The sequence below is a fragment of the Patiria miniata genome, unplaced genomic scaffold (assembly GCF_015706575.1).
Source record: "Patiria miniata isolate m_02_andy unplaced genomic scaffold, ASM1570657v1 HiC_scaffold_13, whole genome shotgun sequence".
Classification (NCBI taxonomy): domain Eukaryota; kingdom Metazoa; phylum Echinodermata; class Asteroidea; order Valvatida; family Asterinidae; genus Patiria; species Patiria miniata.
This window is the reverse complement of record NW_024037051.1, coordinates 7340021-7356341: the sequence shown is the minus strand read 5'-3', so window position 1 is coordinate 7356341 and position 16321 is coordinate 7340021. Positions and strand designations below refer to the sequence as shown.

General features: G+C 41.8%; 1 protein-coding gene across 27 annotated transcripts in view; it reads right to left on the bottom strand.

Annotated features, from left to right (window-relative positions):
• Positions 1-2282: 2282 nt before the first annotated feature.
• The window catches only part of LOC119721169 (fibropellin-1-like), a 56507-nt gene continuing 42468 nt past the window's right edge, over positions 2283-16321 (bottom strand). For all 27 annotated transcript variants that reach the window (XM_038191059.1, XM_038191043.1, XM_038191054.1 and 24 more), the window contains 8 exons: positions 15059-15175; positions 13893-14015; positions 11718-11957; positions 10637-10808; positions 8941-9098; positions 7624-7753; positions 6624-6863; positions 2283-4695 (listed from right to left, as the gene is read on the bottom strand). In XM_038191059.1, coding sequence (XP_038046987.1) covers positions 6626-6863; positions 7624-7753; positions 8941-9098; positions 10637-10808; positions 11718-11957; positions 13893-14015; positions 15059-15175 — 1178 coding nt within the window. In that variant the 3' untranslated portion in view covers positions 2283-4695; positions 6624-6625. The remainder of the gene's footprint in view (positions 4696-6623; positions 6864-7623; positions 7754-8940; positions 9099-10636; positions 10809-11717; positions 11958-13892; positions 14016-15058; positions 15176-16321) is intronic.

The window sequence follows — 16321 nt, the reverse complement described above, 5'->3', positions numbered from 1 at the left end:
AGAGTTATTTTTGTTGTATTTCAGTGGCTTCTTTACTTCACTGCATGTGCATTAACGTTCTCCTATAGACAGTGGCCATATGAACCTTGACCTTTAACCTACCATGACAAAATTAAATATATCTCAAAGGCCAACACATATGACACTATCGGTCAGTATTTATAGACCCATAACGTAATAACAATCGACTGACGGTGTAGTACTGCATAATGTAATAAAAATGGCCGGTAGTGTAGTAATTGTTATTACACCATAGGTCAGTATTTAAAGACCCATAATGTAATAATCGACTGATGGTGTAGTACTGTCAATTTTCACTGACCGATAATGTAACAAACATGGCTGGTAGTGTAGTAAATGTTATTACACTATAGGTCAGTATTTAAAGACCCATAATGTAATAACAATCGACTGATGGTCTAGTACTGTCAATTTTCACTGACCGATAATGTAACAAAAATGGCCGGTAGTGTAGTAAATGTTATTACACTATAGGTCAGTATTTAAAGACCCATAATGTAATAATCGACTGATGGTCTAGTACTGTCAATTTTCACTGACCGATAATGTAACAAAATGACCGGTAGTATAGTAAGAGTTATTACACTATAGGTCAGTATTTAAAGACCCATACTGTAATAACAATCGATTGATGGTGTAGTAAATGTTATTACACTATAGGTCAGTATTTAAAGACCCATACTGTAATAACAATCGATTGATGGTGTAGTAAATGTTATTACACTATAGGTCAGTATTTAAAGACCCATACTGTAATAACAATCGATTGATGGTGTAGTAAATGTTATTACACTATAGGTCAGTATTTAAAGACCCATACTGTAATAACAATCGATTGATGGTGTAGTAAATGTTATTACACTATAGGTCAGTATTTAAAGACCCATACTGTAATAACAATCGATTGATGGTGTAGTTAATGTTATTACACTATAGGTCAGTATTTAAAGACCCATACTGTAATAACAATCGATTGATGGTGTAGTAAATGTTATTACACTATAGGTCAGTATTTAAAGACCCATACTGTAATAACAATCGATTGATGGTGTAGTAAATGTTATTACCCTATAGGTCAGTATTTAAAGACCCATACTGTAATAACAATCGATTGATGGTGTAGTAAATGTTATTACCCTATAGGTCAGTATTTAAAGACCCATACTGTAATAACAATCGATTGATGGTGTAGTTAATGTTATTACACTATAGGTCAGTATTTAAAGACCCATACTGTAATAACAATCGATTGATGGTGTAGTAAATGTTATTACACTATAGGTCAGTATTTAAAGACCCATACTGTAATAACAATCGATTGATGGTGTAGTAAATGTTATTACCCTATAGGTCAGTATTTAAAGACCCATACTGTAATAACAATCGATTGATGGTGTAGTAAATGTTATTACCCTATAGGTCAGTATTTAAAGACTCATACTGTAATAACAATCGACTGATGGTCTAGTACTGTCAATTTTCACTGACCGATAATGTAACAAAATGACCGGTAGTATAGTAACAGTTATTACACTATAGGTCAGTATTTAAAGACCCATACTGTAATAACAATCGATTGATGGTGTAGTAAATGTTATTGCACTATAGGTCAGTATCTAAAGACCCATACTGTAATAACAATCGATTGATGGTGTAGTAAATGTTATTACCCTATAGGTCAGTATTTAAAGACCCATACTGTAATAACAATCGATTGATGGTGTAGTAAATGTTATTACCCTATAGGTCAGTATTTAAAGACTCATACTGTAATAACAATCGACTGATGGTCTAGTACTGTCAATTTTCACTGACCGATAATGTAACAAAATGACCGGTAGTATAGTAACAGTTATTACACTATAGGTCAGTATTTAAAGACCCATAATGTAATAACAATCGATTGATGGTGTAGTAAATGTTATTGCACTATAGGTCAGTATCTAAAGACCCATAATGTAATAACAATCGATTGATGGTGTAGTAAATGTTATTACACTATAGGTCAGTATTTAAAGACCCATCATGTAATAACAATCGACTGATGGTGTAGTGCTGTCAATTTTCACTGACCGATAATGTAACAAAAATGGCCGGTAGTGTAGTAAATGTTATTACACTATCGGTCAGTATTTAAAGACCCATAATGTATAATAACAATCGACTGACATGACTGATGGTGTAGTACTATAATGTAACAAAAAATCAATATGCGGCTGGGGGATCCATTAATAAAGAAACAATAATGGACACAATTCAATCATGTTGTGGAAAATGCCATTTTAATTTTCACCCTTGCTCGGCGACAATTTAGTGTCAGTTCACTTTGTGTTCACAGAAATAATTTTATAAACATAATGACGTTAAATACAAGCTGAAAAATACAACCTACTTTACCATAAACATTTGTTAGAACACGCTCCTTATTTAGATACGTCACTGGTGTATGTATTATAGTCCAGTGAAGTCTGACAATATTAAGGAAAGACCGTCATTACACATTTCAAGGTATGATCAAAGTCTCTAAGAGTATTCCAATCGTATATCATGATACTATTTATTAAAAACTGATTTCTGCTACTCTAAAAATCCAATTAAAAGATCCGTCTGAAATAAATAAGTTTTTAAAAAAGGATGACGAGTAAAATACATGCAATCTTTAGATAAAAATACAGATAGAATACAGTGCCTTTATAATGGTGTTCAAATTCAATGGTCAAATTTCACAATCGTGAGGGACTTGATAGTATTCCTTTCCAGTACAGCGCTCAACTTGGGATATCATGATTAGAACAAAATAATAACTTAATAAAAGAACACCTTTCTTCCATGAAATTCAGTAAATAGTAAGTTCAGTGTGATTTTCCTTGAATTGTACTTTTGTAAAATTTATTTTGTGTCTTACTGACATAAGGGCACATCAGGCCTACTGTCTGTACAGTGGAACGTCGCTATACCGAACACCGCTATACCGAACATTCGGCTATACCGAACATCATCCTTGGCTCCCAATTTTTGTGTACAAAACGTACCAAACATTGTTGTTGAAAAATGTCAACAGAAGAGCGACAAATGGCCATTACTTCCCCAGGAATAGAAGGGAAAAGCCACCTGTGTAAGCTCAACTACTGTAATTACATGATTCAATGGTCGCCATGTATTCAAAGTCGTCTTTCAGTAACTACCAGGGCTTACAGGGTAAAGTTCTGCTCTCGTAATTGAAAAGATGAATGGGAAAGTTTGGCCATTTCAGCACGCAGTTTGTAAATGCCACTAATGTGTGAAAAACTGCAAAGTTCGGCATAGCGACGTTCCACTGTAACAGAATCTAAGCCAAGAATTTAAAGTTATACAGGCACAATGATTATAAATTTTAAAAATCAAAATCAAATTAAATAATTACAGAAAGAAACGTGAAAGAAGTATGAACAAATCTCCCTTTTTTTCTCCTGAAAGTTTGTTAATTAAGAAAAATAAAGGCAATACATTTGTAACTCTTCTGCACAATCCACCTAATTTTGAACTTGAACAAAAAACTGGCATTTTGTTTTTAAAGTGTCTCGACAGGAATACCACAATGAAGGGCAATACCATAACGTAATGGAGCATTTGTGGATTTCTCAGTGCTCTGATCGCATTCTAGAGGGCGTTTCACACTGTCTATAATCCCCGCATTGGATCCGGGTCAACCGCGGAGATTTCGGAATCCCCTTTCACATTAACAAGAATCCAACACGGCTTTGACATGGTTCCGGCGCTCTACGCAGGTAAAATCCAACCCTGGTTCAGACCCATGTACACACCGGTGAATTTCATTGCACTGCACTCAACAGATAGCCTTAACAGTCTTTAATCCTTCAATTTCAATATGATTTTGCATACCCCCTAGGGAGTTAGGGTTAATGATGCCCCTGAACATCATGCTAAAAAGTAAAATGTCCACTTTTTGTACACACAATTCTACATTTGGGATCCATTCTTTGTTAGTTTCAGTCTGGACAATTAGCAATTTCTAGCACCATTCACTCTAGCCTTAACAGACTTGGTCCTGTGACAGTAAAGCACCTTCATGATAAATACGTAGTGTAGACACAGAAAGCACAGAAATGTGGTTATACTGAAAGTTACTGGCAGACTAAAATGGAAGGTTATACGTCTAGGATAAACATAAATTTAAAAAAAGAAAAAGTTAGAGGTGCCTTCTATATATTTGGCTTGTACACACCTAAACACAAACTGAGAAAGACGTCACTCGAATAAAATGTGAATATTTCACGGTAAATTGTCCAAAAAATAATATGCTACAACTAAAATGCTTACGATGGTGCAGCATCACGCCGTATGCATTTTGTTTTCAAATTTAAAATCTACACTCTCGCCCGACTCTGCAAAAACCTGATCTAGGTTCCCTACATATTAACACAAAATATTTACTAATGTGGTTGCCAGTGTTAACACTTAAAATATTGACTGTCCAATGACAAGGAGTGTTACTTGCGTGTGTATGGAGGGATGACCAATGAAGTGGCTTGTCTACTTTCAATCCAATCTTTTTGTCCAATGAGAAAGGCTCAGTGGTATTTTCCGACCAATGAAAAAGTCCTGTTATGTATCGAGTCATTGGCAGTGAGCACCATAGGTTGTAGTTCACACAGACATAGCAGAACGGTTTTTCTACAAAGAAAAATGGAAAATGCAAGGTGTTTGTTAAAACTTATCACATTTCTACAAGAGACACAGACCACTCCCCATCCATCTTATACCAACCCATCCCAACCCCTATCCTTCCCCCATCCCTACCCCAAAACTCCTTTCCCAACATCTTTAAACTCTTTTAACCTTTAACTTATTGCCTACGTGGTTGGTAGGGCAAGTACAATACCATTGGCCTCCCAAGATGAGTGCATACAAGTCCCAAACCTACACCCCATGCTTACATCCCTCTACCCAATCACAAAACCCTAATCCTACACCCCTTCCTCCAATGTCCATACCCTTAATCCTATCCTCACCTTAACACACATGGCACATAATTGCTCTCGTGGTCAGTAGGACAAGCACACATCCACTGGCCTCCCAGGATGGGTTGATACACCATCCCTACTGCCCTCATGCCAATCCCATCACCAGATCCCCAACCCCCTACTTTGCCTATTCCTACCCTCCTTCCTCACCTTTACACTTGTGGTACATGTGTCTGGTTGCCCTCCAGGTTGGTAAGGCATGTAATTCCTCTGGCCTCCAAGATGGGTAGACACAACCCCCCTCCCTCCCTTCCCCAAGCCTACACCCCTTCCCTAACCTTTAAACACATGGCACCTCATTGCCCTCCAGGTTTGTAGGGCATGCACACATGCACACATCCTCTGGCCTCCCAGGATGAGAGGGCACAACCTACTTCCCCAATCCCTGCACCCTTAACCTCCCCCCCCCCCTCCTCATCCCTCCCTTCCCCAAGCCTACACCCCCCATTCCCTAACCTTTACAAACATGGCACCTCGTTGCCCTTCAAGTTGGTAAGGCATGAACACTTCCTCTGGACTCTGGACACAATCTACTTCCCCAATCCATGCACTCTCAACCCCCTCCCTCCCTTCCCTAAGCCTACACCCCTTCCCTAACCTTACACACATGGCACCTCATTGCCCTCCAGGTTGGTAGGGCATGCACACTTCCTCTGGCCTCCCAGAATGGGCAAACACAACCCAATTCCCTCATCCCTCAACCCTTGACCTCTTCCGTCATCCCTCCTTCCCCCAACAGTACACCCCTTCCGCCTCACCTTAATACATATGACACCTCAATGCCCTCCAGGTTAGTAAAAGTAAAGTCTGTCCCAAGCCTATATGGCCCATCAGGCCGGCGTTTATCTCCGGTTTCAGTGGCATGAAACGACTGAGAATATTTCTATTCCCCCTGGACAGGATGCCAGTCCATCGCAGGTTACTCCCCATTCCAGGTTAGTAAGGCATGCACAATTCGGGCGATTCACAATGCAGAGCGGAACCAAGAGGTTGCCATGGAGAGTCTATTTTTCAAGTTTACAGTCGACACAACATGAACAATTTGAATGAGTGTCAGTAGACAACTTGAGCTAATTTGTTATAGATTTGGGCATAGCGTTGTGCTGCCTTGCAAAAAACACCATATTGATAAAAAGAAAACAAAAGAGTAAACAGATACTCGAATCATACGCTTACGAAACTACTGACCGGAAAAAAACTAACAATTTCAAATGTCCTGCGCTGCGAATTTGTCGACCATTTCCCACAATGCACTGGGAAAAATGAGCTCCCCGTGGAAAACTCTTGGTGGAGCACTGCATTGTGAATCGCCCGAATTTCTCTAGCCTCCCAGATGGGTAACAGAGCCTACTTCCCAAATCCCTGCACCCTTAACCCCTCATCCCTCCTTCCCCAACCCCACACCCCCTCCTTCAGCTTCCACACATGGCACTCATTGCCCTCCAGGTTGATAAGGCAAGCACACTTCCTCTGGCCTCCTAGGATGGGTAGACACAGCCTATTCCCCCAACCCCGGCACCCTCGAACCCCCTCCCCTCAGCCCTCCCTTCCCCAAGCCTACACCCCCTTCCTCCTCACCTTTACACACATGGCACCTCATTGCCCTCCAGGTTGGTAGGGCAAGCACAATACCGTTGGCCTCCCTGAGTAGGTAGACACAGGCTGCTGCAGCCGCCGTTGTTACTGCTGCAGGCATTGGAGGTGCTTGGGCAGGAGGTGATGGCTGTCACGCTGTAGATGCGGCCGTTACCTCCCCTGGGTAGCTTCAAGTCGGTGCTCTCTGAACCGCCGGTCTTACTGATGGTCTGAATGCTCTTACTGTGTGAAAACACAACCACCCAAGTTAAAGGAAAGGATACTTATGAGGATGCAAAGGCATCAATCGCTTCTAAAACTTGGGGGGAAATACCTTGATCAGAACTTAGGCGAGCACGAAGCGCAAATTCCTAACAGTGAGGGGTTTTGGATTCTAGACGCTCTGTGGTGCGATCTGAAGCAATTTTTGACCACTTGAACCAATTTGTTTTATGCAAAAGATCATCATTCAAACATCATTTTCGAGTTTGCAGTCATTGAATCAGCTATTCTGGCTATAGAATCAAATGTAGGCTACAGTTTTTATTCGGGGACAAAAAAAGTGTGGGGGACAACCAATATGATACCCCCACTTTAAAAATTGGGGGGAGGGGGAAATCCCCCCCCCCAACTGATCGATGCAACGGAGACAAAGACAGAGTTAAGACCACTTCATACCTCAGACGAAAGCAGTGAATTTCAAGACGTCAAAAATAGAACTTTTATTGTGACTTTTGCCATTACCTACCAAATTTGCTTCGTACTGAAATTCGTGTTAAGTAATCTCCAAGTACAAATCACCAGGCAAATTTTCATTCCATACGATCATTTGAGGATTTTCATAAACTGCTGAGAAAAATTGATTTTGTTCTTTGTGAGGATTCCTCTAGCTTACAGTGCATTTGGTTGACTGCAAGTTGCTTTTTGAAATTGCCTCATGTGAATTGTAAATTGCCTTGTGTGGGTTGGCACCAAGGAGAGGCTTTTCCCGTCAGATACTCACGTTTCCCAGTCTGACCAGTAGAGCTTGAAGCCATAGGAGGCTATGCTGAAGGGATAGTTGGAGTTAGGGAGCACGGTGAAACGTGTCAATGGATCCCCATTCATGTTCATACACTCAATCCTCTTGGTGCCTGCAGCAAAAGAAAAGTTTGTTTTAAAAGAACGGAGGCCTTGTACCCAAAGTATTTCAACCTTGAGGTAATGGACATGATTTGCAAACATTCAACAATGAAACTGCCGAAATATTATGAAAATATCCTACTTGATTGTAATAAACTAATAGGATCAAGAACCCTGTGAAATCACTGCACCGTCATTTTCTACAATGTAGGAATTATTATTAAGTAAGATTTGAGGCTTTGCATGGTGGAGATACTAAATAATGAAAGGTTTGCGGAAACACCATGTGCGAATAATTTCTCAACTAAGAGAATGGTTCTGAAAAGAACCAGAGGTATAAACTTGACGTTATTATTGAAACCTTGTTATGGTTAGGCCCAAACCATCGAGAGGAGGGAAAAAACTCAGCTTTTTTGTCCAAATGACCAAATTTAGTTGAGTTTGCAACTGGTTACATAACCGTGAATGAAAAAAAATGTTCCCGAGTGACAAACTGGGGCTCAGTCCACAAAAGGGTGCAAGTCAAAACGTAAATGAACATTCTGGCAGGAGGGCTTTCGACCGAAACCTTGTTTTCGTCGAGAAAAATTAAGATAAATTTTCAGTTTTCACAAAAAGTATATCTACAGAGCGGAAATTCCAACAGTTGTTTTATGACTGCTCAACAATTATTGTGTTGTCCAAGTTGTTGACTTCTGGGATACTACACAAATGCATGTATCTGTACAGCACAACACCTGACTCGTGACTCAGACTCGGACACATAACTCACAATCGGACTCTCACCACATGACTCTTGACTCAGACTTACACAAAGTGACTTGGACTCAGACTCTGACTCGACCAGAACGACTCCATGCTCGGACCCAAACTCAAACTAACTGATGCAATGACAACCCTACTACCTAGAGTGGCCACTCCTTGGAAATTTTCCCAAGATCTTGGGAATTTGGGCATGGCCCAAATGGCACAGGTTTTCCAAGTCTTGGGTACACATATAAAACAAATGTACGCTTGCATATAGCACGAACGACCGCCCTGTTAAAGTTGGATCTTAGCTGCTATTCTGATACATCATCTTGATTGTCTTGAAAATTTTTAGGAATTTTAATGCAATCATCTTTGGGTTTTTTTCAAATATGGCGAGTGGCTGTGCTGGTGACCACAGTCTGACGAGCCCTCACATCCCAGGACTAACCTGCATCGGTCCAGCAGATCTGACTGGTGGTATAATCCAAGCTGAGACCGTTAGGTAATCCCAGGTTGCTATCTACCAGCACTGAGCGCTCACTGCCGTCCATGTTGGCGCGCTCAATCTTAGGGGCATCACGGTTCCAGTCGGTCCAGTACATAAGGCTATGCACAGTCGGAGGAAAAGGAAATAGCAAATAAGTTTTGTGTTCACAAGATGGAATTTTGCGTCGGGGTGATGTAAATCAAATTAGGTTTTGCCCTTCAACGACGTATAAACACTGTATGCTCAGTGTAGTACCTCCCGAGTGAAAGTTGGAAAAAATCACTCGGGTGGGACTCGAACCCACAACCTCCTGATTTCTAGTGCAGACGTCTTATTACTCGACCACCAAGCTAATGGGATTGGTTGGCTGGTTCGAATCTGATGTACATAGCAGTGGGTACCGCATTAACTATTCATAAGATGGAATTTGGCGTCGGGGTGATGTAAATCAAATTAGTTTTGTGTTGCAATTCTGGGGTATGCTTCATAGCAATTGGGATATCCTGAAGTACGTGTGGAGCACAAATATCAATGTTGTAGTCGAGTCCATCACAAGACAAGTCTGAAGTCACAGGGGTCAAACCATATCAAAGGAACGTTTTTATCAGTTCATTTGAAGAGCTTGTGACGACTTTATTACTTGTGTTGAAGTTGTGATAGACTTGTGATGGACTCGGCGTCAACGCTGGCACATAATGACAAAAGGGTTTGTTGCGGGTTCAGGTTGAAAGAGAGGATGCACTGGAAAATGAAGCTGGTTTCAACAATGAACCTTTCCAAAGACACTCTGACATGGTTGTTTTTTATAAGATTATGCTCCAAACTGTATTAATTATAGGATCATTTGCTTTTCATGCATTTTGTTCGTTTCCAATAACACCACTCAAAATCCAAAGAAGAATGCTCAAAACCCAACTTGTTGCAACTTCAGCTCAGTGGATATTACACTTTCTGAGAAAACACTGAAAACTATGCACAACCTTTTGATCACAAAACATGATTTTGCCAATAGCACTCTTTATTCCAAAAATCTGTCAAATCATTGGAAATCACCTGCATTTCTTGATTTCTTCTCAATGACAGCAAGCCAGACAGAATAATTTCACAGGGTGTTTAGTACAAGTACGATCTTTAATCCAAGTAAGTTTTTTGATAATAATTCGGTTGGCTACTTTTGGCATAAATGCAAGTTATCCTATTGCCTTTATCTAAACCTCTTTAACCCTAACTCCCTTGGCCTTTTTGCTAGGATGTAGCCTCAATCCTGCAAAATCCTCCAATTGGCCTCATGGAAAAATAGCATACAGCCTCAATCCTGCAAATTCCTTCATTATTTCTTGAATATGGTCCATGGAGGGGTGACCACTGCCTGAATCCTGCAAAATCCTACGGCTATGACTGTCAATAGGCTGAGGCAGAGGCAATGACATCCTGGAGCAGTGCGGAGGATGTCAAGTATAATCAAGGACTGAATTTATGCACGGCTGAGCATAAACAACACAAGGTCCGGCCCAAGACCTTGACACAGTGCATACTCCGAAATCAGCAACGCACTTTTGCCATGTAACCTCAATCCTGCAAATTCCTCCAATTTGCAAAAAGGATTTTGGAGGATTCAGGGCGGTTGGGGTTAAACATTTTCCACTGATCTACCTACCCGCCGATGGGGTCTACAGCTATAGCCCTGGGGTTGATCATGTCTGTCTTGAGGAGAACGCGTCGGTTGCTGCCGTCTAGGTTAGCCACCTCAATACGGTCATAGCCCGAGTCGGTCCAGTACATGTTACGGCTCAGCCAATCCACAGCCACTCCCTCCGGGCTACTCAGACCTGCAGGGGGTACAGAAACAAATCAATGAACCGGCAATAGGTATTAGAATTGACTGCCTTTACCTGTGGTACAGTTAAAGGGACACTGCATCCAGGAAAGCGCCCAAATGGGCTACAAAACGCGTTTTGAATGAAATGATGTTAATTGGAAAGAACATTCAAAAGTAACATATAAACATCCACACAACCATCCTTTAAAAACTGGGCGTTTTGGGCTTATTTCGTGCGAGAATGAATTTCGGGGTCCACTTTTGCGACCCCATCAAATTTGAGCTCGTTGTGATTTCAGCCGTAAAGTGTTTGCCTTTTGCGAACGTGTAAGAAACGACATTTACACATCGGTACTGTGTGCAATATTTTTGTGACGAAAGGAAAAACATATGCTTATGTAAACAACCAGTTTCTTGTTTTCGTCTTTTCTCGGGAACGGTAAACAATCCAAAGCATGAAATTTTCAGGGATTTCAGGATGCAGTGTCCCTTTAAACTATCTCCAAGAACAAAACCAAGTAAGCTTCTGAGGAATTTCCATAAACTTTTCGAGGTCTCCTTGCTCTGCATTTTGGTTGTCTGAAAATTGCCTCTTGCGACCGTGGCCTGAACTTATTGCAGTGAGACCACTGAGCACCACAAAAGTATCACATTGGAGCATTGAACATGCAAGGAGTATAGAGCATACATGCATAAAGACAAAGTATAGCAAATTGGAATGTAAACTGGAAGACCACCATAATCAAATATTACACATCACATTATGAGTTGTGCAGGATTCCATGACTTTTACATGTTTTTATTTTATTGGAATATCAACTTTCCACGACTCCTTGTATAACAAAATTCCATGACTTTCCATGATAAATTCCAGAAGTTTTCCAGGACTTTTCCGTGACTGTGGAAACCCTGTACTAACCTCTGCTAATCAGCACCTCCGTGCTGGATCCGTCTGCCTTGGCCCGGCTGATGGTGCGACCCGACACGTCCGTCCAGTAGATGTACTCCTCCTGGCAGTCGTAGCCCAAGCCCACGATGGTCTGGCCCGAGCGGAACACGATCTTATTGCCGGGTTTGTTGGCGTTGAGAGGCACGCGCATGACGGCCATACCCCGGGCATAGATCAGGGCGCCGTCGTCGAGCTCCGGTTGGGTGACCTCTGCGGTTGGGTAAAGGGGAAGGAAAACCAGGTGACGTTCAATAGGGTCAGCACCCAATTTCATGAAACTCATCGCAACTTACGATGCATCACAGTGCTGCGACACGCCGTATCGTTACGATGCGTCGCAGCTGCGACGCGTCCTGCGATCCATTTCACAAAACACATCGTAAGTGCAACGTGTCGTAGGTGTATTTATAGCACAGCTTAGTGACTGTTTTGTGTATTTAGTCAGTGTACAGTAAGTAGTTGTCTGATATTCAACAAAGATTCGTCGGATCTCCTCTCGAAAATTTGGCAGACGTGTGATGCAATTTTAAAGGAAAACAAACTCTCAGTGGACTGTATAGCTACTTTGAAATTTCAACTGCAATATTTCAGGCTAATTCATAATTATTCTATGCATTTTCTATTTACAACTTAACACATACAAAAAGGCTGAAATCCAAAACAAAAAAGCTGAAATCAGCTTTAAGGCTGAGATTTCACCCCCTGATTATAGTCTCGTTCATGTATTTTCATAGCATGAAACTGGCTAAGAAAAGGTCACTTCTTATTTCGCGATGACCATTTGACGCGTTGTTTATTGTTTAAAGCCGTTGTCAAGTAACTTATGACGCATTCAACACATCGCAAATTTCGTGAAGTGAATTATACGACACATCGCGAGTTTACACGCCGCAACTTGCGTTGCGACGCGTTGCAGCGCTTCGTGAAATTGAGTGCAGTGATAACAAATAGAAGTAATGAATAAATGTGTTAAAATCTGCTAAGACAGAGTTGTCGTCAAGACAATCACAAATCCAATAAGAAGTCAAATCACGAGGTAAGTCACAAGTGAATTACAAGTCAATCAAAGATCAATCGCGAGACCAATCACAACTCAAGGCACAAGTCGCTGGGAGTGAACAATAAGGGCCCATCTCAATTCAAATCCGGGATGAGTTCCAGACAAGTTGCGGGTAGAATCGTTCACTTGTCCGGAAGAAGCTCGGCATTTGTTCCCGGACAAGTTCTGGGAAAATTTTCACTAGCAACTGCTTGACTCACCAATACTGATAACTTCATTGAGGGAAGATTGCGGGGAAGTTGTTCAGAATCCCGCAACTTATACCCGATGCAATGTCCCAAACTTGTCCGGAACTCGTCCCAGATATGAATTGAGAAGGGCCTATAAACAGTTCATTTGAATAGCTTGCAATCGGACTTGAGATTGACTGACTCGTGACTGACTTGTGACTGACTTGTGACTGACTTGTGACTGGCTTGTGACTGACTTGTGACTGGCTTGTGACTGACTTGTGACTGGCTTGTGACTGACTTGTGACTGACTCGTGACTGACTCGTGACTGACTCGTGACTGACTCGTGACTGACTCGTGACTGACTCGTGACTGACTCGTGACTGACTCGTGACTGACTCGTGACTGACTCGTGACTGACTCGTGACTGACTCGTGACTGACTCGTGACTGACTCGTGACTGACTTGTGAGGGCTTGCGACTGACTTGTGGCTGACTTGTGACTGACTCGTGACTGACTCGTGACTGACTTGTGACTGACTTGTGAGGGCTTGCGAGGATTCGTGAGGACTTGACCACAACTCCGCAAAAAGATTCAGAATTTCTTGTAAGATTTGAAGGTTTGCTTGGCAAAGTGAGCATGTAAGTTTGCAGTTGCACCATGCAACAAATCTCTTTTGAGAGTTTGTGAGGTTCTGGAAAGAAGCCGGGGAAAACTCTGGAAATTTCGGACAATATGTTCTGCCTGTCGTCAGGAGACTGACATCGGGAGAATTGTTTTGCAAAGAAACAAGCACGAGCTGTTTGTGTAATGACAAAAGCTTCATCAAGTCCAAACATTTTCCATCTCAATGCAAATAAAAAATACAAAATTGAAAACTTTTCCCACCCAAAGGGAAAAAACTTCTTCTTACCTTGACAGGAGAACCCGTCGCCTTCATAGCCTGGCTGGCAGTAGCAAGAGAAGCTACCACGCACATTATAGCATGTAGCATATCGATGACACGCGGCACCAGACTGGGAACACTCGTCAATATCTGAAAAAAAGAACGTGCAAAACGTCATGTGATGTCAAGTTGTTTCTTACTGCCAATTTCCGCTTTAAACATTAATAATTGCCAACGTTGCCAATAAATATTTTCCACTAAGTACTTCCACGAAATAGGGCACCGCTTGTGTAATACTAAGAGATGGGATAAGGTCAAGAGCCAGTTTTCACATCTCGGCTTAATCTCCAGCTATGGATACAATATGGAATCATTTTAAAACATTTAGTATTACACCCACATCATATGCACCTAAATTTGGCCGAACATTAGAAAATTTGATGATTTACTGCTGAAGAAAGACCTCATATCAAAACCTTTGTGGTCAAAAGGACCCCATGTGAACCAGCCAAAAGTGCAGTACAGCCAGATGACCTTGGACATAGCGATAAGAACTCCCAGGCTGTGTGTATGCGCTGTGTGTATGCACATGTCCAATAAACAGACCCTACGTGCTCAGCCATGAGCAACGGCAAATTTTAATGGAGTTTAGATGAACAATTCTTTTGTGAATGATTATGGGCGAACCTTTGCCTCAACCAATCACAATAAGGCTTATATTGTTAGAAAGCTGACGAGACAAAGAATGACTCGAGAGAACTAAGCTCCCAGGTGGCGTTATTGAATGTTGTGATGATATAAATGGACCAGTTCTTGGCTGATCACGTGGTTTACACACAAAACTGGGAGATTTATGACTAAAAATGCAGTGTTCAACATAATTTTGGCAAGGGAAAATCAGAGTTTTATTTAGTTTTTGTTTCATTTTCTGTAAGAATATATTGTTGGGTCATACTGTAGTGAGAACTAAGGTACACTGTCGAATAATGTAGTGGCGGCGAGAGATGTGAAAATGAGCCTGTTTTCGCCGTGTTCTCTCATAGAGGTTGCACATGAAAAGCTGCCCGTTGGGTTAGTTCCCCAAAGGAATCCATATGACAGAGAACCAGGGTATTTAAACATGGGGGTATAAAATCTTAAAGCCAAAACTGGGATGTCGGCTAGGTTTGGAAACACCATTTAAAGGTTCCTACCTTCACAGACGAGTCCATTTCCCTGGAAGCCTGACCTGCAGACACACCTGAATCCACGCCCCTCTGGTATGCACTGGGCACTGGCGTCACAGGCTGAACACAGGTTGACCAGTGTGTCTAAAGGAATGAGGATATGAATATCAGTAAGATTTGAGGCTTTGCATGGTGGAGATACTAATGAATGAAAGGTTTGCGGAAACACCAATGGGTCTCCTCTACCCAAGGTCCTTCCACTGTATCTCCCTCAGTCACTCCTCCGCACATAGGTCCAGCTTCTCATCATGTCCAACGCATCCTCCGACAAGCCGGCGTCAAGGTGTACCACCCATCAGGCAACAAGCTCCAAGGCAGCCTCCACACTCACAAGGACAAGCAGGACGACTCCTCCAAGCCGGGAGTCTACCGCATTCCATGTGAATGCGGCAAAGTCTACATCGGGGAAACTGGTCGGAACCTCCCCACTAGGCTCAAAGAACACAGAGCACATGGACGGCGAGGGGATTTTGACAAATCGGCCATTGTCAAACATTCCCACATCAACGACCACAAAGTTGATTGGGACGCGGCTGAAATCATTGCACCAATCCAGTTCTGGCATCCAAGATGTATACTAGAAGCCATCGAGATCCGCAAGTAAAACACAGTTCCGTAAGACATCGGGTTTCACCTCAACGACATCTGGCTGCCACTCCTCCACACTGATGGGTCTCCTATACCCTAGGTCCTCCGCTATCACCTAAGACTGATGGGTCTCCTATACCCTAGGTCCTCCCTCTACTTAGACTGCAACCCTACTGTTCCACTTCAATGGGCACACCAAGCTTACTCTAGGCTCCCCAGCTACTTGGCATCCACACAGGATGCAACTTCACACTTCATTGATTTCGCTTCATTGATTTCATTGATTTTGACCAGAACGTCGAGTTTATACCTCTGGTTCTTTTCAGAACCATTCTCTTAGTTGAGAAATTATTAGCACGTGGTGTTTCCGCAAACCTTTCATTCACTGATATGAATATAGGGTAAGATGTACTTTCTGACATCAGTTGAACAGTTGGGAGGTGCCATTATCCTTTAGTGTAACTGCCAAGATTTCACTACACATAATTTACTATTCAATATCATGGTATACGAGGTGAGAAAAAAAAAACCCCGAACCCAAATGGCAGGACCAATTTTTGAATGAAGTTTTGCCTGTAGCACTTTCAAAATCTAGGATATGAAAGCCTAAGGATATCAATGAGCTTTCTTTTAGTACAAGAG